This window comes from Magnolia sinica, chromosome 11, assembly GCF_029962835.1.
Source record: "Magnolia sinica isolate HGM2019 chromosome 11, MsV1, whole genome shotgun sequence".
Taxonomy (NCBI): Eukaryota; Viridiplantae; Streptophyta; class Magnoliopsida; order Magnoliales; family Magnoliaceae; genus Magnolia; species Magnolia sinica.
This window is the reverse complement of record NC_080583.1, coordinates 77,825,785-77,851,749: the sequence shown is the minus strand read 5'-3', so window position 1 is coordinate 77,851,749 and position 25,965 is coordinate 77,825,785. Positions and strand designations below refer to the sequence as shown.

General features: G+C 40.1%; 1 protein-coding gene across 4 annotated transcripts in view; it reads right to left on the bottom strand.

Annotated features, from left to right (window-relative positions):
• Positions 1-19,274: 19,274 nt before the first annotated feature.
• Positions 19,275-25,965, bottom strand: part of LOC131219428 (agamous-like MADS-box protein MADS2) — a 65,241-nt gene continuing 58,550 nt past the window's right edge. For 3 of the 4 annotated variants that reach the window (XM_058214549.1, XM_058214548.1, XM_058214550.1), the window contains exons 6-8: positions 25,905-25,946; positions 20,843-20,979; positions 19,275-19,684 (exon numbers count right to left, since the gene is read on the bottom strand). In XM_058214549.1, coding sequence (XP_058070532.1) covers positions 19,603-19,684; positions 20,843-20,979; positions 25,905-25,946 — 261 coding nt within the window. In that variant the 3' untranslated portion in view covers positions 19,275-19,602. Of the gene's footprint in view, positions 19,685-20,809; positions 20,980-25,904; positions 25,947-25,965 lie in introns of all 4 variants that reach the window. The other variant, XM_058214552.1, reaches the window with a different exon arrangement.

Genomic DNA, 25,965 nt, shown 5'->3' with positions numbered 1-25,965 from the left:
AAGAGGAAGAGCAGGAAGAGGAAGAAGAGGAGGCCCAAGACTCTGATGGGGGCTCTCCGCCCGTTACACATGAGCCCCATCATGATCGGGCTGCTATAAAAGCCCGCTTGGCTCAGATCGAGGAGGGCTAGGTCACTCTACGAAAGGAGGTCAGTGAGACCAGGGCCAAGCTTGAAGAGAGTCATACCTTCATGAAACAGAAATTTAAGAAGGCGTCTCACACCTTGAATGCTCTCCTGTGCTGTCTACAGGACAAGGGTGCTCCTCCTCCATCACCAGATTCAGACGACTAGTCCTATGTTGTAGTCATCTTTAGGTTTTCTTTACTTTCCTGTTTCCTATGTTATAGCCTTGTTAGGCTTAGTAGTAGGGTAGATTTGATGGTGTGTTGGTGTTTAAAGCTTTGTTAGATTTAGCTCACATGCATCTTCGGTCATGGTCCATGTAAAAGCTATGTCTCATGTATTATGACAATTTTGGTTTAATGAAATGCATATGGCACCTTTTGTTATGAAATGTGTAAAATGCTTGAGAAATTGAGTGTTGTTATGCTAAATCTTACACATGTTGCACCCTATGTTGTATATAAGGAATGCCACCTAAGGCCACATGGAGTACGGCATTCTTACACTTGGTGACTTGATTGATGGGGCACCACTCCTAAGCGATAGGCATACGGACCCCAGTTTGGACCTGAATCACGAGACTGTGCCGGAATCTCAACTGGCCATTGGCCCCACAAATGGGCCGACACCTTTTGTACCACCGGTTTCGGAGTAGAACCGTGCGTCCACGTCGACGTCCCACATGCATTAGGCTTCTCCTCTTGATAGGCTGGAGCAGATGATGCTCCTTATGCAGCAACAGCAGGAGATTTGGTCCACTATTGCTGAGGCCCTTGCCCCAAACATGAGTGTAGTTCTGTCTGCATCACCTATGCACCCTGCTGGGAATATGAGTGCTAGCGGCCTATTTGAGCGATTTTAGCGCTTTCGGCCTCCCACGTTTGCGGGTACTCACCCAAGGAGGCTGAGTATTGGCTTGACTGCATCTCTAAGATACTGAAGCCATTGCACTGCACTGAGGCAGAGTAGGTCGAGTTGGCCACTTACATGTTTGAGAAGGAGGCCAGTTTCTGGTGAGACAGCATCCTACGGACAGTGCCTACTGCGTATGTATGGACATGGGAAGCTTTTGAGACCCGCTTCCACGAGAAGTATTTCCCTCTCACCTACCGTAATGAGAAAGAGGGAGAGTTCCTTCGCCTCCGATAGGAAGGAATGACCGTGGAAGAGTACAAGAACAGGTTCACAGACTTGGCCAGATACGCTCCTTTGATCATAGCAAACGAGCCGATAAAGATGCGGCGATTCTTTGAGGGTTTGTGACCTGAGATCCGCTCGAAGATGTGTTGCACTAGCATTAACAACTATGCTGAGCTAGTGAGCATGTCCCTGCAAACTAAGCAAGATGGGGATAGGTTATCCTATACACATGTACCTATGGTTCTTAAGCCACGACCAGATTTGCCGAGCAGGCCGTTCCTCGGCAAGAGGCCTCGTACAGATTCTCCTCCTCGGCTTACGGCTCCAATGACACAGCCGAGGTGACCTGATGTATGGTGTACCTATTGCAAGAGGTCGGGCCATTCTGACACTTACTGCTTTACCATGATGAGAGACAACGGCTTCATGCCCCATTAGAAGATTAATCGTCAGATGCCACCGGCTATCTCAACTCCATCTCTACGATCAGCACCGCCTGCATAGCCTTCTTACAAGCCACCTGCACCTTGATTTAGGCCACCTCAACGACCTATGGCACTGCAGCTGAACCGTTCTCAACAAGCTCGCTTGCACTCACTTTCAGCTGAGGCATCCGAGACAGCAGTTACAGCACCGATGGCTTTCGAAGTCACAATGCATATTCAAGCTACACTAGTTTTCTTATTAGTGGACACTGGGTCCACTATCTCTATAATATTATGCGCAGCAGTCAAGTGACTAGTGTTGGAAATAGCTCCTACGAAGGGGGTGAGAATCTTTACCGCCATAGGGACCTTTTCAGACGTTACCAAGATTTGTATGGATTGCTCGATAGACTTAAGAAGTAGGACAGTACTCGTTGACCTAATTGATGCCCCACTATACCGTTATGACGATATCCTCTGTATGGATTGGTTCATCGAGATGAGGAAGAGATCGATTGTGATACCAGAGTGGTGACAGCCCATGCACTTGAGGGCACGGCCTTTACTTTTCCACTTCAGGTCAGTTTGCCCTATCGCATGAGTTGTTACGCTTCGTTACTGGAGAATGTTGATGGTCCGACACTGGGGAACACACCTGAAGTCTGAGATTTCATGGATGTGTTCAGGATGATACCTGAATTACCTCCTTGGCGCGAGATCGATTTCACTGTTGATCTTATGCCTGATGCGATACCCATTTTCCTACCGACATATCGCATGCCTCCCTGTGAAATGGAGGAACTAAGGAGATAGATCGATGATCTTCTAGATTCAGGTTTCATACGGCCTAGCATGTCTCCTTGGGGAGTACCTGTGTTATTCGTGAAGAAGAAAGATGGATCATTGCGATTGTGTATTGATTATCGCAGGTTGAACTAAGTCACAGTGAAGAACAAGTATCATTTACCCAGGATAGATGACCTGTTTGATCAGTTGAAAGGGGCACAATATTTTTCAAAGATCAACTTATAGTCAGGGTATCACCAGTTGCGCGTCAGGGATGAGGACGTGCAGAAGGTAGCGTTTAGAACCAGCTTTGGGCACTACGAGTTCCTTATGATGTCATTTGGACTTACAAACGTACCCGCCGTGTTCATGGACCTGATGAACTGGGTGTTTCGATCGTATCTGTACCGATTCGTCATCGTATTTATAGGTGACATCCTGATATACTCCAAGAGTCGGGAGGATCACGAAGAGCACTTAGAAGCAGTCTTCGATACGCTCAAGAAGAACCAGTTGTTTGCCCAGTACAAGAAGTGTGACTTTTGGAAGGAAGATGTCAAGTTTATAGGACATGTGGTGTCTAAGGAAGGAATAGTTGTGGACCTTGCTAAGGTGACCACAGTTCAGGATTGAGAGCAGCCCAGTTTGGTTACAGAAGTGAGGAGTTTTCTGGAACTTGCTGGCTACTATCGCCGATTCATTAGGGACTTTTCCAAGATAGCCAGACAGTTGTCTCAGCTCACTCGGAAGGACTTTAAGTTTGCCTGGAATGAGAAGGCGAAAGTAACCTTTCAGGAACTGAAGGACAAGTTGACATCTGCACCCGTGCTAGTATTGTCAGAGCAGGGGGTTAGATATACCATATACACCGACGCGTCTCGTGTTGGTTTGGGTTGTGTTCTGATGCAGAAGGACAGGGTTATTGCCTATGCATCGCGACAGTTGAGGAAACACGAGGAAAACTACTCTACACATGACCCGGAGTTAGCGGCCGTTATCTTTGCATTAAAGCTCTGGAGACATTACCTCAATGGAGAAGAGTTCGAGCTCTTTTGCGACCACAAGAGCCTCAGGTACATATTTACGCAGAGGGACCTAAATATGAGGCAGCGATGATGGATGGAAACCTTGAAGGACTTCAAGTTTGAGGTCTCCTACCATCCTGGTAAGGCTAACCTTGTGGCAGACGCGTTGAGCTGCAAGAAGATGATAGCATTTGCGGCTCCGCTAATGATAAACAAGTGAAACATAGTAGAATTTGTGCGAGACTTCAAGCAGAAGCTTACGACAGAGGAGCCGTTCGAGAGCGTCGCACACGTTCGTGTGCAGCCACTTATTGATGACAGGATTATTGCGACTTAAAAAGACGATGAACTATTGGTAAAGATAAAAGAGCAGGTGAGCAACACTGAAGACTCAGAATGGAGAGTTGGTACGGATGGAGGTTTATGTTATCGTGGCCGCCTATGCATCCCAAATCTTCATGACTTGAGAAGGGAAGTTCTCGAAGCTGCTCACAATTTGAAGATGGCGATGCATCCTGGTAGTACGAAGATGTATCGAGACATGAAGCGCTCATACTGGTGGGACAACATGAAGGCCCACATAGCAGACTATGTATCCCGTTGTCTCACGTGCCAGCAGGTCAAGGCCGAACACCGCCGACCTCCTGGACTGCTTCAGCCCATGCCCACAACAGAATGAAAATAGGATCACATTTCTATGGATTTCATCTCAGGGTTACCGAAGACGAGGAAGGGGCATGACTCTATTTGGGTGATCGTGGACTGGTTGACGAAATTGGCTCATTTCCTCCCGATTAGAGTCTTAAAATCCGCAGATGAGTTGGCCAGGCTGTACATCAAGGAGATAGTATGTCTGCATGGAGTGCTTATGGAGATCGTGTTGGATTGAGACACGCGATTTACATCTATCTTCTGGACTCGTATCTAGGAAGCAATGGGTGTGAAACTGAAGTTCAGTACCGCGTTCCACCCATAGATGGATGGGTAGATAGAACGGGTGAATTAAGTGTTGGAAGATATGCTGCGAGCTTGTGTGCTTGATTTCAAGGATAGTTGGGATGACTGCCTTCCTTATGCTGAGTTCGCTTATAACAACAGCTTTCAGGCGAGTATTGGCATGGCCCCCTACGAAGCACTGTATGGGCGTCCGTGTAGAGCACCGCATTGCTGGGCAGAGGTTGGCGAGAAGAGTTTAATTGGTCCAGAGTTAGTGCAGGCGACCTCAAAGAAGATCGACATTATCGGGCGTGGACTTCTGGCAGCGCAGAGCAGACAGAAGAGTTACGCCGATACGAGGCGGTGACCGCTAGAGTTTGAGGTTGGGGACCACGTATTCTTGAAGGTTTCTCCAATGAAGGGAGTCCTCCGATTTGGAAACAAAGGGAAGCTTATGCCGAGATTCATAGGCTCATTCCAGATACTAGATCGAGTGGGTGTGGTAGCGTACCGCTTTGCTTTGCCCACACCACTCGCAGGCATGCACAACGTATTTCATGTATTCATGTTGAAGAAATACGTTCCTGACCCTTCCCACATTATCAAATAGGAGTAGGTACAATTGAGTGAAGATGCTACTTATATACTACAACCGACGCGTATCCTAGATAGGAAGGAACATGTGTTGCGCAGTAAGGTTATCCCGCTTGTGAAGGTAATGTGGACACATCACACTGAGGAAGAGGCTACTTGGGAAACAGAAGCCGAGGTCTGTAAGAATTACCCTTAGATTCTCGATGAGTACGAAAAGGTACTAATTTTAAGGATGAAATTTTTCTTTAAGGGGGGTAGATTGTAACGTCTCGAAAAAATTGGTACAAAGACCCAAGTACCACCTCAGGCAGAAATCACTAATGATCGAATTCTTTAGAAATTAGATGAAAATTAATTAAGTACTAAACTGAATTGATCGGCGAATTAGCTCGAATCACTTTCTATACGAACTGTACGACCTAAAACTAGTAGAATCGCTAACTCTACATTTCCTAAAAAACTAGGATCAATCTCAAAACTAGTTGCTCTTGGGAACATCTTGAAACTCCGTATCGGATCTTGACCGTGCGTTGAAAGTCTGATTACCACGAAACTATACGGTTATGACCGCTTTACTGGGCTTTACAACGATCTCGAAAATCAAGTCCAAATAATATCCAGAAACGCATAACTTGAGCTCGGAGTGAAGTGTGTGAGAAACGTGAATATCTTCAGGGAATAGACTCAAACTTAAGTGAATTGGGCCGTTCGCTTACAGGCCAAGTTTAAGGTTTCAAACCGTCAGATTCTGACCCAACGATACCCTTGGATCATGAAAAATTCCCTGCACATGTCAGTGTACTTGTGGCCCTGATCGAGTGACGATAGCCGTTGAACCGAAACTGGTCCCCCGCGGTCGATCTACAAATCCGATTGAACTGAAACTTTAACCTGACATAAATCCATTGTCAGGGAACTTTCTCCAGACCGTATGTAGGAAATGGACCTTTAGATGAGCTCCGTTAGACCAAAACAGACAACTTTTGGCTATAACCTAGGTATATCATTGCCTTGGGGCCATTGACATCAGTTTTGAGCCTATATAAGGGCCTTAACCTACCCCTCTCTTATTCCATACGAAATTCCTAACCCTAGGAGAGAGAAGAGAGAAAAGAGAAGGAGAAAGTGAGGAGAAGAGAGAGTGAGAGTGAGAGATAGTTGCTGGGATTCGTTCCCACCGCTCCACTTGCTGAATCATCCTACCTGTATCGCTATACCGTCGAATCCGAAACCATTTTTGGGTAAGAAATCCTAACCCTAATCTGTTTTAGGTATCCAAATAAGTAGATCGGTGAAATAGCTAACTTATTTCATGATATAAATACCCGTTATTCTGTACTTGGGAACGTAGGATTCGAACTAAGTTCGATACGAGTATACCGACGACAGATGTAGACTATAAACATTTAAGTTATGGTTTTCAAGGCTTTCAATGTCACTAATGATTTATGACTGACTTGATTACTATCACATATGTTTAAATGCGATGTTTTCCAAACTATGTTGAAATTAATGCATTCCATGTGTTTGTTGAAATGTTTGTATGAATATGGAATTATGATTTGTGCTTGCCATGATTGTTGTTTGGGAATACATGATTGTTGTACGTGTGGCAACTCCCTTGTGAAAGGATTTGCTATAATATACGTTATAACTAATTTATTACATGTATGTTGATATGTGTAGTCTAAGTGTTTGATAAAATGCCAGAATGAGAAAATGCTTGTTGAAATGTATTTAATGAGGGTGTTGAGATAAAATTTTCAATTACCTTATCTATAGCTACAGTTTCTTTTATGTAATCTCTCTTACTACTATATGATTTATGGATAAAATGCCTATGTATAAAAACATGTGCACTATGTGTTTGTTGAAAGGCTCAAAAGAGATTTAGTTTAAATTGGTTGTCACATGCTGCTTGGACTATCACATATGAATGCCTATTATGTTTGAGTATAATTGAGACTAATACGTAGTCCAGGCAATCGGTAATAGTTTACGATCAGTGGTCGAACTAGCTTCGCCATGACGGATATGTTCGATGAATCCGAGCTGTATGGTGATTATTAATAGTGGTTAGGCCACGCGGAGTACTTACGCGCTCTATGTCGATTAATTCAACGTATGCTCGTACCAGTCGAGCTTGTCAAGTAACCCGATTGGCCTAATGTATGTTCACCATGTATGGACACTACTGTTTAAATCTAAGGTACCACTTACCATTGAAAAACCCATTCAACCTTGGTACTACTGTTGTGGGTCAAATATTGCATATTAGACCCTAGTTATTACCTGATTTTATGAGCATGATACCGTTTAACGCCCTGCTTTAATCTTGTTTATGATGCAAGGTGTATTTAAGAGCATGGACTGGAAAAGGGTATTAAAAGCATGGACTTAATGCTCTGAAGTCACCAAGGCAAGGAATGGACCCCAGGGGACCAAGATTAAGAAAATTACATGCCGAAAATCAAAGGAAATCAAGCCACTCACGTTAAACGAGTCTGAAAGTTAGTCAGAATGCAAGATCACAGGGTTCCCGCCATCCGTTTAGCTCAAAATATCGTACATGTCGAATTTCAGCCATTGGATCCTTGTAGTGGCCCAAAGGACAGATCAGCCACCAAATCTTTGATCTGGGGCCCACCTGATATATGGATATGCTTCAATTTTGGTTTCAACCCCTTAAGTTAGATGGAGAGATGAATGGACGGTGTGGATTTCCTAAAAGACAGATTAGTGGGTACCACCTAGGAAGCATGTGCGCATCTTGCACATGAAACCACGGTGTATCGGATTAAGAATGTCGGTCAGCATATGCTGACCCGACTCCTGCTCGAAGGCAGCTTGTTGCTCCATAACGGACGGACCGCGTCCTTTTTGTGAAAGTTGGTGGGCCACCATCATGGACCACGGGGACGATCCGAGCTGTCCATATTGTAGAGGACCTCTGGAAGGTCAAAAAAATGTTGATCTCATACACCCTTGCACGAGTACATGCCTGCTACAGTGGCCACAAGAAGACCATTTTGTTATGTTCAAAGCAGTTACAACAGATTTAATTCCATGGACCGCGTCAAACTCAGATCAGGAACACGGTTTCTTGGGCCAAGATTCCAAGGGGAATCCAATGGGCGGAGTGGATTTCCCCTCCTGCTCTGAATATGGGCCCCACTGTTAACGCAAAATCGGATTTCTGTAAAAAGTCGCTCGCGTCAGACAATCCGGAAAAACCGGACGTTCCAGCTTGCTATATGACCCACCTATGGATCAAGGTGTTGATCTGAACTGTCCAAAAGCCTGCAAGATGGGTTTCAGCCACACCTAAGAAGTCGGATTGGATGGACTAGATGGCCAACCACTCCAAATCCGGTTTTGATGCAAGTGTTCTCCATAGTTTCACCGCATCAAAAATAGAATCCGCGAGAATGTTTTGTGGAAGGTCTTACACACTCCAGAAACCGGCCTTTCCACTGTCTTCCCTACCTATAAGAAAGAGAGAGAGAGAAGGTGAGAGGAATCCAAGCTCGGGGCTTCAACGTGCAAGAGAGGGAGATAGTTTGAGTGTTTTTTTTTTTCCAGAGAATTAGCCTAATCATGTCTTGCTAAACCTCTTAGCTAGGGCTAAGAGGTGAAGCTTGTAGTGAAATGGGAGATTTCCTTTTATGTTTTTGATTCTTATTTAACCTGAACTCTACTTGATTCTAGTTTGATCATATGGAAAGCCTTTAGTTTTTAATGGTTTGTTGTGACTTAAATTACAATGGATCTGCAATATCTTTTGGTATTTTACATGCATTATAGGGATTATGAATTTAGAAATCCCTGTTGTTCACCATCGTCTCCTGGGCATGGTTGGATGACGGAACCCTTCCTAATGTTCATAAATTCCCTTGGATGGATTGTGGATTGGTTAACTTCTGTTGTTTGCTTTGTCTCATGGGCATGGTTTTGTGATAGAATTAAGCGGAGTTCACACCCTTCTCATCTCTTGAAAATTAGATCAAAAGAAGTTCACATCGAGCTTTAGTGATATATCTTCCAACTGGATGAAGATGGGACTCAAAGTCCAGTTGAGTTCATGAATCAAGCGTAGATCTCCCTGATCTCTACAAGTGGATCCTTGGCACCCTAGTTTCCTACCTTTGATTTTTACAAGTTTTTAGTTGATTATTCATCATCATTCTCCTATTTTACCCCTGATTTAGATTTCATCTTATTCTAATTCTAGTTCTGGTTATTTTCAGATTACGTACAGGTTTCAGTCCCTGTGGATTCGACCTCGGTCTTAACGAGTTTATTACTACATCACAACCCTATGCTTGGGGAGTGAACAACCACGATCCGCTAAAACTCATGAGTCGGACATGGTGGTATGAGACACCGTGGTCAAGCTGTCGGCCTATGCTGGGGTGACGAGCCTCCCCGGAGTGTCCAGTGAGCAAACCAAACTCGTGAGCCGAATACAGTGGTATGGGATACTGTATTTGAGCTGTCGACCTACGTTAAGGTGACGAGCCTTTCCCGTAGTGACCTCGAGTATAAAATAGGCCTACGATCGGGTGACGAGTCCCTCGTAGTGACCTTGAGTGTGAATTAAGCCTACGCTGAGGTGATGAGTCTCCCGTAGCAACCTATAGTGTAAACTCGTGAACTTGCCTATCGTAGGTGATTAACTAGGATTGATGACCCTAGATGGATCATTGTTTGGGTAAATGATATAAAAGGAGGTACCTTAGCTTCCCGAATCTACTGTATAAATATGTCTAATTAAGAACTTGGCTAACACGATCATGCACCGCATTGCATATGCCTTTGGCATGGGCGTTGAGCACAATGGGAGTTTAGCATGCGTGACCGTGAGATGATGTCGCAGAGGGAGTGCAGGCGAGGGCATGCATCATTAATACATATCATCCTTGCATTAACCAGAGTACTTAAGAATACTTGCTGTATTACTTTATCATTACTGCTTGACTGAATTGATAACATGTTAACCTTTGCCTTATAGCTCTACTGAGTTAATCACTCATTCCCACTTTGAGACAGTGTTTTAAAATACTAACCAGACTCTGTTGTAGTTTCAGATGATGGCGAGGCTTACGAGTTGGAGCCGACCTTTTTCGACGACGAGGAGGAGTTCTCCTACCTGCAACTCTTTGGCGGGTCTATGTAGACTTGGAGTTGCGTCACTGGGGCTACAGGGATATGGATTAGATGACATTATACTTTATCATTTTGTATATTTTGGAATTATATATGTAATTATTTAACCTGGTAATATGTTCATACTTTGGGGACTTGCAACCACTTATATGCTTTATATATCTATCACAGTCTTCCGCTTGCGTAATCTAATTGTTTCTGAAGTATGATATGCTGATTTATTATAATCTCATTCATGTTTAATGCACTAATACGGACAACATCTAATTATCATTATCTATATTGCATAAGTGATGCGTAGGCACTCGGGAGCCGAGCTTCTGCTCGACCCCGGATTTTCAGGGTGTTACAATCGACCTGATGTAATCTTGGAAAATAACCAGGTTGGTTGGTTAAAGTAGCGTCTCCTACCCCAAAATTATATAGGGTACGTTAAGTAACTAATTTTGGTGTAGAAGATATTCTTGTTAAATGAATAAAGAATGAAATGAAAAAAAGAGAGAAATATATATATATATATATATATATATATATATATATATATATATATATATATATATATATATATATATATATATATATATAAGTATGTATTAGAGAAAATTGTAGGTAGAATAAAGTTCTCCATGTTTAAAAAAAAAAAAAAAGAAAGAAAAGAAAAGAAAAGAAAGTTATTATGCATAGATTGTTGCCACAACAATCCGTCTATGGCTACGGTTATAATTCGTAGCCATAGGGGGCCGCCAGATGGGCGTGGCCTCGCTGGATAGGCCAGCAACTGGCAGAGGGGCCGCCATTTCAGCGAGCCCACCCCGGACAGTCTTACTATGGCTACAATTATGGTATCTATGGATATGGTTATAATTCGTAGCCATAAGTCTGACTGTAACTTTCAGATATCACATTTCTGAAAAGCAAGGGCATTTTCGACCTTTAGCAAGTCGTCGGTACAGCTGGGGCTTATTCTGGTGAGGTAAAAAGAAGTGGGCATAAAAAGGTAAATGGGTCATACAGTGGTAAATTTCTTGTGCATGAGCCAAATAATAATAATAATAAAAGCTGAAGTGTACCCTACAATAGGAAACAAGGGGGTTAATGTGGTCCACCGTTTAAAATTGAAACTTTCCTAGGGCACATAGGGATGTGTATCTATCATCCCATCTATTCATAAGATCACACCAACAGCTAATAAGGGTATACACAAATATCAACTTGATCCAAAACTTCTGTAGATCTTGAGAAATTTTCTAAGTTACACAATTAATTTCCACCTTTTCCTATAAAGTGTTCTACTTAAACTTTGGATTTGGCTCATTTTAAACTTGTGCATTAAAATGAGTTTAATGAGTTGATTGATAGCGTAGATAAGACACATACATGGTGAGCCCCAACATTTTTATATGCCAAAATTCCGCCAATGTAGCTTAGCAAACAAGGACTCTCATGGATAGATAGAGACCAGAATATTCAGTAGGGCTCACCATGAATGTATGTGGTTTACTCCAGCTCATTTTAGGGGTTGAGCATAAAATTGAAACATATCTAATGCTAAAGTTGAGCATTAGCAGGAAATAGTGAGAATAATAATTTTGCCTATAATTATATTTATTTTTCATCCACCCTGTTCATGAGATCATAGAGATATAGATGAAGGAAAAAACAAATATCAGCTTGATCCAAAACTTGTTTGGCTCCTAAGGATTTTTTAATGGTAGACGTTCAATTCACACTCTTTCCTGTGGTGTGGTTCTGTTGGGCTTTGAATATGCTTTATTTTTTATACAAAGCCATAAAATTATGTGGTAAAATGGATGGACGGAGTGGATAAAGTACATGAATTACAGTGAACCCGACAGAGTCTACTCAGTACGCAATCTGCTTCTACATGGACAGAGGTCATGTGGCTCCTGTGGACAGAAGTACTTGTGGGCTCATAGAGTTGTGAGTTACAAACAAGTCACGTCCCATCCACACCATTCAAATTGGACGGTGCTTTATCAAAGGGCAATATCTCTGAAATCAACAATAATTAAGTAATGGTAGCCATGGAATTTTATGGCTACAAATAGGTTGCGTCGGGTTTATAGCCACAGCCAATGCTAAAGGAGAAGCGCTGAGACAATAATAACGATGACCAAATAATTGGGATCAAGACCATAATAATAATTAATGACCAAAGAATTGGGATGTACTTCCTATAGGCTAAATAACTGATGTAGATGAGTCATGGACAACTCAATGCAACACTAGCCCACAAGGGCCTTAACTAAGTACAAATGACTTAAACTTGCACCATAGCTTCTTTTTAGAAAGCTATTGACAAGCTTTACATTCTTACCAGTCAAGTAAGGTTCTTTTTGGGTCCTTGCTCTTACTCCGGTGGTAGACTCTCAGGAGTTTCAACACCTGGTTGAGGGTTCGAGTACCCATGGGTGGTGAAATCCCACTACGGCGTGAGTGTGTGTGCGTGTGTTTAAAAAAATAAAAATAAAAATAAGGTTCTTTCGAAACGCTTCACAAATTCAGTTGATTTAGGTATTATGATTTTATAAAACACACAAAAGTGTTTAACCCTTTAAAGATGATAAAATTTATAAAAGATCTGAGGATTCTCATGTAGAATCAATTAAAAGTTTAAAATCAAGTTCTTATCCTTCACCTCAAGGGTAGACTCTCAGGAGTAGTCTCTCGGGAGTTTCAACACGAGGTTTGGGGTTCGATACCCATAGGTGGTGAAATCCCACAACCATGTGTGTGCATGGGTGGGTGTGGGGTGCATGTGTTAAAAAAAAGTCTAAAATCATAAACAAATTATATATATTGATTTTGGGTTTTGATCAGGCATGACACCTCTTCTCTATAGTAGAGATCACTCCCAAATTTATACCAAATAAAATAGAAAGCAAAGACCATACAAATTTCTCTGTCTTACTACAATGCCTTACTACATTAAAAATCTATAATCATGCTTATCCATGTATCTAAATTGACCCAATTTCTCTACTAAATATGGTTATCCACCCTTGATCTAATATTCATGCAAATCAATCGGTGAAGCGAAAATCTTAACCATCAAATATCGATTAATTACAATTAAAACATCTTTAACAATTAAAATTTTTAACAGTTAAAAAAATCAACAGTAATAAACATCTATTATGACATTTAAAATTATTTAAGTGCCACGCAAAAAAAAAATTAAATAAAAATATTTGATGGATAGTCCAATCACTAAGAACTAAGCCATAAAAGTTTTCATAGGTAACCAATAAATCCCTTAATTGGATCATATGAAGTTCAACTATAGCCCAGTACTTACATGTCACACTCTAGTTCTCGAGATTTGAGTACTTTTGACTTGGTCACCAAGCCTCAAGTGTGACGCAATTATAAATAGTTATAAACAATCATTCGAAATCTACATTCCAAAATTACATAACCATGATCTTAGAAAATGAAAGAACATTAATTAAAATGAATAACCAAAGTAAATCCATACACCACTTATTAAAAGAAAACTAAATTTGTTCTAAAATTCTTACGAAATCAATAGAAATAAGTTTATTCTTGAATATCGAATTTTCTCTTAGAACTAGGTTCAGCATTCTCTTGGAGCTTCCTCTGATCATACTTCTTTATTGCTATTCTCGTCCTTTTTATCTCTTCTAGACGTATATTATAAAAATCACAAGGCCTTTTTTGAATGCGACGAACATACTCTTTATCTTTCATGGTCAGTTCTTAACAGAGTGAGTTGTACAAGCTCAGTAAGTAGATATTTGCATACTTTCACAACTTAGGCATATAACATATGTTATTTCCTAGAAGATTTACAAATAATAGATATCAATGCATTAACAAATTGATTGCTTGAAATCTATTTAAGGGACATTTTATTTTCCAAGTTGTTTGGTGTTCACATGTAGGGAGTTTTTCTCCTCATTCTCTCATCTTTTCATATTAATAGTAATGCACATGAATGCGTATAATAATTTAATGCAGTGCAAAATAATTATTACTAATGCAAAGTTATGACATGCATATATGAAGAAACCATCCACCAAAGTACCTACCAACCCAAATCGAGTAGTTGCATGCATGAAGTGTTTCTTCTTTACATTTAATTGATAATGTCTTAATATAGCATTTCATATATATGGCTTCTTTGTCCAACAAGCCATCCTCTTAGCCATGAGTTAAAATTCAAGGGTTGGCTAGCAAATACAAAGAATGAATGAATTATTTATTTTAAATAAACCAAAACCGTTGATTTGATAAAATTCTCAATTCAACTCTCAATTGGATACCCAACTTTCATAATAATTTCATAATCAAGAAAAAATGGTATCTAAGGGTCAAGATCATTAGATCTAACAATTCATTCATAAATTTATTAAAAACCAATGGTCCAAATAGGTTAATTGTTAGTCTTGATAGTCTTATAAATGAGATCGATGGTCTGATCTAAGGTAATTAATGGTTTAAATTTATAGGTCTCTAATTATAGTAGTTTCCAGATAATGGGATCTATTGGGATACTACATTGAGTTACGTGGGGCCTGCCTTTTGAGAATTGGTCCTGCTATTAAACATTTTCGACTTTTCTAGATAGACCATAGTAGGGCCTACATAAGCATGATGTAGAGCGGGTCGCGGATAGTTTCATGGCCAAGATGGATAAAAAAAGGCCCGGTCGACGACAGAAGTGATCCGGACCGTCGGACCTTAGATCGGGCATATCTCACAATCTGGAATGAGTTATTGTTCACTCCCCAAGTATAGGGTTGTGATGTAGTAATAAACTCGGTGAGACCGAGGTCGAATCCCAAGGGACTGAAACCTGTACGTACTTTGAAACTAAGTAGAAATAGAACTAGACCAAGATGAAATCTAAATCAAATAATTTTTGAGGAATAATAGTGAAATACTAATCTAAAACTTAAGGAATTCAGAGGAAGGAGACTAGGGATTCAGAGGATCCACTTGTAGAGATCAGGAAGATCTGCGGCCAATTCATGAACTCAACTGGACTTCGAGTCCTATCTTCATCCAGTTGGAAGATATACCTGGAAATCAATTCTGAACTTCATTTAATCTAGTTTTCAAGTGATCAGACAGGTATAAATTAGAATGGATTCCATCACAAAACCATGCCCATGAGACAAAGCAAACAACAGAATTAAACTAATTCATAGCCAATCTGGGTGATGTATGAATGTCAGGAAGAGTTCTGTCATCCCACCATGTCCAAGGGGCGATGGTGAACAACAGGGCATCCTGGCTTCATAATCACATGAAAGGAAAAGGAAATACTTAAGTCATCGCAGATCTACTGTAATGTAAGTCACAATAAACCATTAAAAACTAAAGCATTCTTTCATCTAACTAGAATTAAATATAGTTCATCACATGCATCCACGCCGTAGGATCAACCCCATCACGCCACAAGCTTCACCTCTTAGCCCTAGCTAAGAGGTTTAGCCTACCATGATTAGGCCATCCTCAAATTAAAAAGATTAAAACAAAAAAAAATAGAAAATACAACTAAGAAAAGGGAAAAACTCTCTGTCTTCTTCCACGGCTGGAAAACTTCTTCAAAGCAACCCTCCTTCTCCTCTACTGCACCTCTCTCTCTCCCTCTTTATAGGCAGCAAAGACCGGCTGGAGTGCCCGAGGCGGTGGCTGGAGTTTCCGCACTCCATGACGCACGATCTCTGTTTTTAGCAGCAAAACGACCTGTGTTTGATTTGATTTTACGGCGTCAAATCAACACATTTGTTGATTCTGACACCTTGGCTAGGGCTATGGCCATCTGTTAAAGCATGTGGATGGTCTGGATCATCAATCCGATGGTGATCAAAAGAACACAGGGGCCCACAGCGTCCGGATTTCACGGACTGCGAAACAGAGCCAGCGCTTCTTGTGCTGGCTGTCGGTGGGACCCACTCCTTTCATTTTCTACGAAATCCACTCCGTCCATTGTAATAACATCGAAAAAAAAGTAAGAAATGGCTGGCTTCATGTTGGATTCGGTGTGGCCCATGCGATCTTTGTTCCCACTGTCCATTCCTATGTTTACATGCAATCTGCCTGTGTGTGTGTGCATGGGACCAAAACTTCACCTAGGCGAGGGTTGTAGCTACCCCACGGAATGAATGAATGGTTCAGATTGGTGAATTGACTGATTCGTGGGCCCCACTGAGAGAGACCGGCGGACGCTGGTTCATCTGCTGTTCTGGTGCGGAAGGAAGTCGGGCGAGTCGACTTTGACTGGGAGTCCCAGTCCGGTGCGACTCGCGTGCGAACGTGCTATGTACACGCACGTCGCACGTGGGGTCCACTGTGATGTTCACGAGAAATCCGTCCCGTCCATCCATTTTTCCATCTCATTTTAAGGATTGAGACCAAATTTTAAAGCATATCCAAAGATCAGGTGGGCCCTATTTTAACGATTTGTGGGCTGATCTGGCTATTGGGCCTCTTGCACAATAATCTGAGAGCTGAAATTCAAAGTGTACGGTTAATTTGTGGTCCCTTGGCCATGTATAAAGTTTCGAGCCGAACAGATGACGGGAACCCTATGATCTTGCATTATGGACCAATTTCAGGCCACTTGAGCTTCAGTTCCTTGATTTTCGCGGATCTCTGGCATGTAAATTCGTCGATCTTGTTCCCCTGGGTTCTGTCTTATGCTTTAGTGAATTCAGAGCGTCAATCCATACATTTAACACCCTTTTTCAGTCCAGGCTCTTAAAGTCACCTTGCAACACAAACATAAGTAAATCGGGCTGTTAAACAATATCCTGTTCGTAAATCCAGGCAATAACTAGGTCTGATATGTAATATTTGACCCTTAACAGTTATCTGACATAAAACATATGATTTTGGGGTAGAACGAGCTACTTTAGCCAACCAACCCGGAATTGCGAAAAACCCCTTGATCGATGGTCGTTTCCCTGTTTTAATTTCGTTTTTACTATAAATAGTAAGTTTTAGTTTGATTATAACTTTTCATCCGCCGGGCTTTAGGAGTTGCGCCCAATGTGAAAAGAGCTTAGAATAATTAGGAGAACGGTTTGGTGAAGCCAAATAGGATACTTACTATTTTTGGCCGAAAACCTTGCGCACTAGTAGACATCACGACCGTCTATAAATAGTAAGTTTACCATTTATAGTAAGTCACGAATTCTAGGAGTTTTAGTTCTAGTTTGATTTTGATTTCTTTCCCATTGCTTGGTACCCCTATTTAAAGGGTTGTGAACTCGTTTTTATGGATCAATTAATCAATTTCAAATTTATTAGAATTTATTTCTATTTTGCTGCTTTCTTTCCTCGTGGATTCGAGAAGTCTCTATAAGGAGTCCAGAGAAGCTCCGTGGATTCAGAGTAATTATCCTCATCACATTCATCCCTGTGTCAATTGGTATCAAAGCGAGGATTCCCCTCGGGTCGATGGCAAACAATGAATGTATGAATCAAAATCCTGTGGACGGTGATCCAGGGATTCGTTATCTTTCGTGGTTCGGTCAATAGCTCGGGCCAAGTTCGTCATTGAGGCATTTCCATAAACACCTGAACTGTAACTTCACAATTCCACTATTTGTAAAACAGAGGCAATGGTTTTACAAGTGTTTTATCAAACACCTTCTAAGTAACATAAAAACTAAAAAGAAAAAAGAAAAGAGAAAAAATGTATTTGTTTAATGTATATACCTTGCTTGCCACTAGCCAAACCTTCCTTGCCACTAGCCACATTTGGTTGAGTCATTTATTCAAATAGTTGGTGAGCAACATCAATGGCAAAGTAACCGAGTCACTAAACTGGTTCGATCCGAGTTCGATTCGAGCTGGATTCGATCCAAGTCGAGTCGAGCTAGCGCTTGCTCAAACTTGGCTCAAACTCATTTTTGAGCTCAAAAAATCAGCTCGACTCGGCTCGAACTCAGCTTCGAACCAATTTGAATTGAGCCTTTTCGAGTCGAGTCGAGCGAGCTAACCGAGATAGCTCAGTTTGTGTACACCCCTACCCTTAACGTACTGAGTAAACTCTGTGTGGTCCACCATTATTTATTTATCTTATCCACTCTGTTCATCCATTTAAAAATAATAATTTTAGGTCTTGATCCTAAAATGTAAGTATATCCAAAGCTCAATTGGACCACACCACAGGAAACAGTGTGATTGAACTTATACCTTTGAAAAGTTCTTGGAGACCACACAAGTTTTGGATAAATCTGATGTTTGTGCTTTCTCTTCATCCATGTCTTTGTGATATTATGAACAGGTTGGATGACAAATAAACATCACTGTGGGCCCTAGGAAGGTTTCAACGATGGAAATCATTATTCGACATTGTTTCTTGTGGTATGGTCCACTTGAGCTTTGGACATACTTCAATTTTGGTATCAACCCATAAAATTAGTAGGAAAAATGGATGGATGGTGTGGATAAACCACATATGTTCACAGTGGGCTCGACTGAGTTTACTCAGTACGATAAAAGCTTACTGAGTAACTCAGCACGCAATCCGATTTCGAAATTTATATGTTTCCAACAATGTTGAGGTGTGGACCATTCGATTTTAGAATAGTTGAAATCTTCAATTAAGACCACCTATCTTGTCACAACCATTCTACTATGAATAACATAATCAAAATTTAGCAAGTACATCAAGGTGGGCCCACCTGTTAAAAAAAAATCTTTTCTCTTTCTTTCCTTTCCTTACACGGGCCCACACAAACTGCCCGTGTGGGGCTCACCACTCTGGCATGTGGGGCACACCCGGTTGCCTACATGGCAGCATAGGGTGGTCCACTTCTTGTCTCTGTTCGTGGTCTATTTTTCCTTTCTGAAGATCAGACGGTTAATTTTTAAGTTTAAATGGCCCAAATTAATGATCTGTTGTGTGGATCGAGGATCCAATAGACAAATCATCATAGATTTAGGATAGATGGCCTTGATTGTCCATCTGATGATTGGTCTAATTTATTACATGTTAAAAAAAAATTATACCCCAAAATTTGTGATGTACATTATACCCAACAACACCTACATATGGAGCCACTAAAATAATCGCATGAAGGGAACCAAATGATATTGCATTAAGAACTTAAACTCCCTATATATTCACACATACGTCTGAGGATTAGTCAAAGTTGGTACATACTTAAGTCGATAACCAAAATATTATGATTACATTGATCACAAGTTCTTTCTTCCTATTAGAAGTCAATACCAATCAATGTATTTACTAAATACAAATACCAATAACAACACTTATTATTGTTTTATATTTTTCATCAATAGATACATTATGCAAAATTAGGAAATGATAAGCAAGATTTAAAAAAAAAAGCATCTGATGGGTAGAACTATAAGCAATGAGACTCCTTAGTAGTTCAAAACTTATATCCACCCAGGAATGTAACCATTGGCATCATGCAATGGGGTTGGAATGTTAATTTGATCTGCAGAGACTGGATGATATCTGAAACAAGAAGATAGGTAATTAGAATTACATAAAAGCTCAAAACCAACTTTCATGTGAAGAAATGTTACTAGTGATGCATGTGATTCTATACCCATGAGGTACAAAAATGAGAAGCATGTGATTCTATACCCATGAGGTACAAAAATGAGTATGTTATTTCTCTATAATCATATGGGGTACCATATCTATATTTCATAAGTTACATAGCCCTTGTGGCCTAGCCCAAGAAGATTAAGGTCACGTTTGGATCCCAAATCGTTTTTACTTTAGCTATGTATGCCTCTAGCATCTGATCTTAGTTTCTATTGATTTCTCATAAGTATGTTTTGGTAAACAACATATTTAATATAGCAACAAAAAAAGATGAAGCTTTAAATCGAAACCCTAATGCTATAATGAAGAAAGAAAGTTCTTTTTTAGTCTCATCATTTCAATCACAGATTTTCTTTCCCCCTATTCTGTCACTTAAAAATCCCGAACCACTACAATTATAATTATTAATCATCCACTTTCTTTGATCGAAACCACCAAAAGAAATGAAAAATCATGGAACATAAGGAACAAGGGAGGAAGGCACAAATAGAGGAAAGGGAAGAGAGAATGAGAGATTATGAAGGAGGCATGCACCTGGATTGGGACAATAGAGGTCTTTCCTTCAGCTACATTAGAAAAACAATTCTTTTTATTTTTATTTTTTATTTTTTATATTCAAGCATTTAAGCCACTTTAAGGTGTTACTTGCCTCTTAAATGGCTTGTTATCAAACTAACTTTTGCCACATAAGCAGCTGATTTGCTGCTGTCAGCCAAAATTCTCCCCTCACCACCCCCCCCCCCCCCCCTCTCTCTCTCTCTCTCTCTCTCTCTACTCATGGGCCCATGATTTGTTCATCCAGAACATTGATCTGATGGACCAAGCTATGAATGAGGATGCTCCAAAAATCTCTAAGATTATTACAATGCCAATTGTCCAATCTTGGCCTATTTTGCACTAAATATTATTATCGTGTGGGAAATCTTTTGGTACATCAACCATCTAGATGGGTCCCATTATATCAACTACATGGATTTAGGAAGTAGTGCACTTCAACAAACTACAAATATGATGAGATGGGTCACATACAATATATTTGAATTTTACTGAAGAAAAGTATACCCCATCTGCAGGGTCGGGTCGCAGTCCAAGAATTGGAAGAATCCCTCTGAATGAGGAGGTTGGTGATTATATGGCACATTTTCTGTGCCAGTCTTCCATGACAGTTGAAGAGGATTTTCTGCATTAATCTCTTCCAACTGCCCAAAAAGAAAACATTTACTCAGGTTGTTGATTATTCAAACTAGCAATGCTGGAAAGAATTATATAAGAGAATAAAGAGAAAAGCTTGTGCAATTACCAACTGCAAATTGTATCAGATGAAAAAAAAATATGAAATACAAATGGTAGAAAACATGAAAAGAAGTTAAGATCCAAATAATTGGATGATCACATGGATACATCACCATTTGAGCTTAAACTAGAAATAATGTAAGAAGAAAATAGGAAAAAAAAGGACTATGAAACCTCATAATAGGAGTTTTTTTTTTTCCATAGTTTCACCTTGAAAAGAAGTTAAGATCCAAATAATTGGATAATCACATGGATACATCACCATTCGAGCTTAAAGTAGAAACCATGTAAGAAGAGGAGAAAAAAAGGACTATGAAACCTCGTAATAGGAGAATTTTTTCAGAAGTTTCACCTTCTTTTTTTTTTCTTGAAGTTGTGTGCGTAAGTGGGGCCCATGTGATGTATTCATACCATCCAACCCATTTGTGAGATAGGTCACCTTCGAAAACCTCAGGCATCTAAAACTAAGTCCCATACAAAACTAAGGCGGGCCAAAAGAAAGGGAATGAGCTGGGAGGGAACGCCGGCCCTTGAATTCTACAAGGTGCTGCCTGAGTCGCAAAACAGCCTTAATCATGGCATTCAATCCCCACTATTTTTTGTCACGTGGGTCCACATGATAATCAATAGCGTGCGTTCCTCTCAATATGTTCCATGTTCTGTGGCCCATCATGGTTTTGAATTGAGCTCAGTTCTTTTATTGAGCCACTCAAATTCATGTACAACCTGTTTTTGAAAAATCAACAAAGTGATAGTTGGTGTGCTCCCACCTTTTTTTGAAAAAAAAAAAAAAAATGACCTGATTTTTTAGCACTAGGGGTTTTCTAAGATGACTCATCTTATATATGTAGGGGTTGATTTCTATCAGCACATCACTGGACCCCACATCTACATGGTTCATCTAAGCTCACGGTTGTACCAGTGCCAATGTAGGCACCCTTTTTTTTTTTTTTGGGCGAAAAGGGTGCCAATGTAGGCACCCTTTTCCTTAATGGTGACTCTAATTTTAATATATTAATAAAACCAAGAAATGCAAATTACAGTTAAATGAGAATCAACATGGAACTCTTTCCAACTACCCTCAAAATATTCTGTATGATAGTCTTCAAAGAAAAGGTCCAGAGTCCAACTAGTTGGACCACAAATTATCATCCACCCAACGAATATCATCAAACCTTTAATGCATGAGACATCCAACCCATCCAATAGGTAGTCTGAATCATGAGGATCACCTCATGCAATAATCAACCACATCCACTTATCAAATGGACAATACTTTTGTGTTGTTATTTATCAATGGCTAGATATTATTTTCTATTCTATGGTCCACCTAATGAGTAGATAGAGCTAAATTTTGTACAAGGTGATTCTCGTGGTGGGGACAACTTCTTGGAAGAGTTGGATGTCCCACTGCCTTTTTACTCCAGACAAATAAATGAGGTGGGCTGAACCCTAAAATGTATGGGCCCATTTGGCCAAGGCCAGGTTTACAAACCACACACTATAACACAAATGAGTGAAATGAAATCACCCAATTTTTAGAATGTTAGTTGGAAATCTTTTTCAGATTAAGGTAATCCAACCAAGTTTTGGGATAATCCCTTCTTGAGAAATAAAATTATAAAGCACGTACGCATCATAAAATTTTATTGGATGCCATCCTGTATTGTGATCTAAATCGTTGATTTGGTGGGCCAAGTGGTTGGGGCCATAGACACAAAAATTGTCTGACCATCATTATTGATTTGGTGGGCCACCATGCGTTTTGCCCGACATGTGTGGATAATTGATCTATTTTGAGTGCATCTTCTCCTCTTTTGGCTACTATGGAATGGTTACCAGGGTCCAATCGCTTTACTTTATGGACGTGGATTGTCTAGGACCCCCATTGTAGGAACTTTCTGTGGTTACAAGTGTTGTAATTGATGTCTTAAATTGAGTTAGTTATAAGGCATGTTGATGTCATCGACAGACTGTTCGATGTCACTTTCGATGGCATCAAACAATGCTCTATCCCATCGAGATTTTTTAGATTTTCTCCGGTTGGTTACTGGACTAACTAGGTGTCTTTTTGATGCCATCGATATGTGTTCGATGGTATCGAAGGTTTGTTCAATGCCATTGAACAAGGCTCAATCCAATCCATGCCATCGAACAAGGTTTGTTCGAGCCTTGTTCACTTTGATGGCATCGAACAAACCTTCGATGTCATTGAACACATATTGATGGCATCGAAAAGACGCCTACTTAGTCCAATGACTAATTAGAGAAATTTTGAAAAATCTTAATGAGATCGAGCATTGTTCGATGCCATTGAAGGTGACATCAGACAGTCTGTCGATGGCATCGACAAGCCCTATAACTGACTCGATTTAAGACATCAATTACAACATGAAGGTAGGTGGGGTCCACCGTGATGTGTGAGAAATCCACCCTATGTATCCAGTTTGTAACCTCATTTTAAGACATGAGACCGAAAGTGAGGCAGATTCAAAACTTTCTTGGGCCAAAAGATATGAAACAATGGGGAGGGAAATGCCTACTCTTGAAACCTTTTTGGGACAGCGGTGTTTATATGCCATCTAAATCGTTCATAAGGTCACTTGGATAAACTAAAAGCATAAAAACATTAGTGGTCCCACAAGTGTTTCAATAGTTAGTGTTCAATACTCCTTGTTTCTTGTCATGTGGCTCACTTGGGTTTTGGATCTTCATCAGTTTTTGTCTTACATCTTAGAATGAGCTGACAAAACTAATGGAGAAGGTGAATTTCTCACAAACATCACGGTTGGCCTCACCTAGCTTCCAATCGCAGAAATTTCCCACAGTTAGGGATCGTAGGCAATTCCATTAGGAGATGGCCCACAAGAGGGGGCACAACCATGTGGTAGCTTACCAAATCATCAAACACAGGTCCCTCATTATAAAGAGGCAGAATTTCATTTCAAAATAATGAGAACAAATTACAGGCTTTCATAAAACAAGGGTTGTTTGGGAGTGTGGATTAGGAACCCCCTGGATTTGAAATCTTCCTATTGTGTTTGGTACCCTGGATTGGGAATCAACTTTAATCCAAAAGTAGCTATGTATGGTATATTTACGGGGTTTTGAATTTAATTACTAAATCAACTTTAATAGCTCTAATTAGTGACGTATGTAGTGTTTGACACAATGGTTGTAATAAGCCCGCTAAAATATATGCTTTGCCCGAAAACGTGAAAGTCCAAGTCTCGGATGGGCCACAAGCACAAGATCATGTCCAAGTGACTAACCAACAATTTTAACTATTGATTTACATGGAGATGCCATTGATAATCTAATTGTTTTTGGATATCATTAGTGGGCCATGTGTCCAGTAGAATAATAGTATGGTGACACATGTTACACATGCAACTATTGAAGTGATTTTAGGTGTAATCCAAGCTCTCACCGCAAATTTCAAACCCCCTCTTTAAGGGGATTTGAAACCCCCGGTTGCTTTATGCTACCAAACAACCATGGGATTTGAAACCCCCTCAAATCCCCTCAAATCCATGGTGCCAAATGACCCCCAAGGGGAGTATTTTACGAAGATAGGCATCTTTGAATTGGGAGATACAAAACATGGGAAAGTAATTTGATGACATAAGCAAGTGTATTGTTGACATAAGCATGTAGGGAAGGAAATCCTTGCACCTATGAGAAACTGTAAAGGAAATTACTTTCCCTTTCTAATTTCTATTCTTTTGGTTATAAATTTCAATGGAACCTGCTCTTTCTTTCTAAATTTACTATTTAAAATGTCACATCAAAAGAAAACATCTTTTTCTAGTAACTTACTTTTTGAAGTAAAAAAATCATTCTCTTATTAAGGAAATGAAATCCATTTATATTTCTCAAACAAAAGAAATATCACATCAAAAGAAAATAATTTACTTTCTTTAATTTTCCTTCAAGGCTTGCTTGGATTTGTAGAAAGCGTGGGAACCAATAAACATTGTTTATTGGGAATTACCTTATTTCTAAGAAATATAATTTTATTTTCTATGTTTTTAAATAAGATTTTACTAGAATATTTGGAGCATGTTTTCCATTTTACTGTTTGGTCAAAGAAAAAAGTTTTATTGGTAATCATCAGCAAAGATGTAGATGGTGGCACATGTGTGCATTGACACATGTGGCATGTTATCACATGTAGCACATGTACATGGAGTGATTGAAGATGGACAATGGCATATGTGATACAATGGTACATGTGTGGTGCAAGCGAAAGATGGATGGTGGCACATGTACAACACAATAAAAGGATTGACAATGAAAACTTAACACGTACGTGCAGCACATATAAGATGCTTTGTACATATGAGGCCCAAGTGAAGATGGATGATGACACTCATGCAACGCAACAGAAAATGTACAATGGAAAATTGGCACACGCGGCACATTTTTGAGGTGCTTTGTTCATGTGGGGCCCAAACGAAGATGGCTGGTGGCACGTGGTGCAATATTGTGTGATAAAATAGAAGATGGATGGTGGAACATTTGAATACGTGACACATGTGGGGCAATTGGAGATGGGCAGTGGCAGTATATGTTTAACTCTTGAGAAATTTATTTATTTTTAATTGTAGAAAATGTGTTTCTTAAGAGAAGAGGTAGGAAAATAAATTTATTGAATTTTCCAAAAAAAGAGAATTAAGCAATAGTATTTCCCACTAATTCTCACAAAAAAAATTCTTCACAAACAATAAAAAATTAGTTTAATGAGAAATGACATTTCCTTTACTTTCAAACATGGCTTTATATAACTTCAATTCAAAAAGGTAAATGTCGATTTAGAGGATCATAGTACCTTCCTTCTCAAGGTTTCATTGGCTTCTAGCAACGTTTGTTCCTGCAAAAATTGTTGAGGG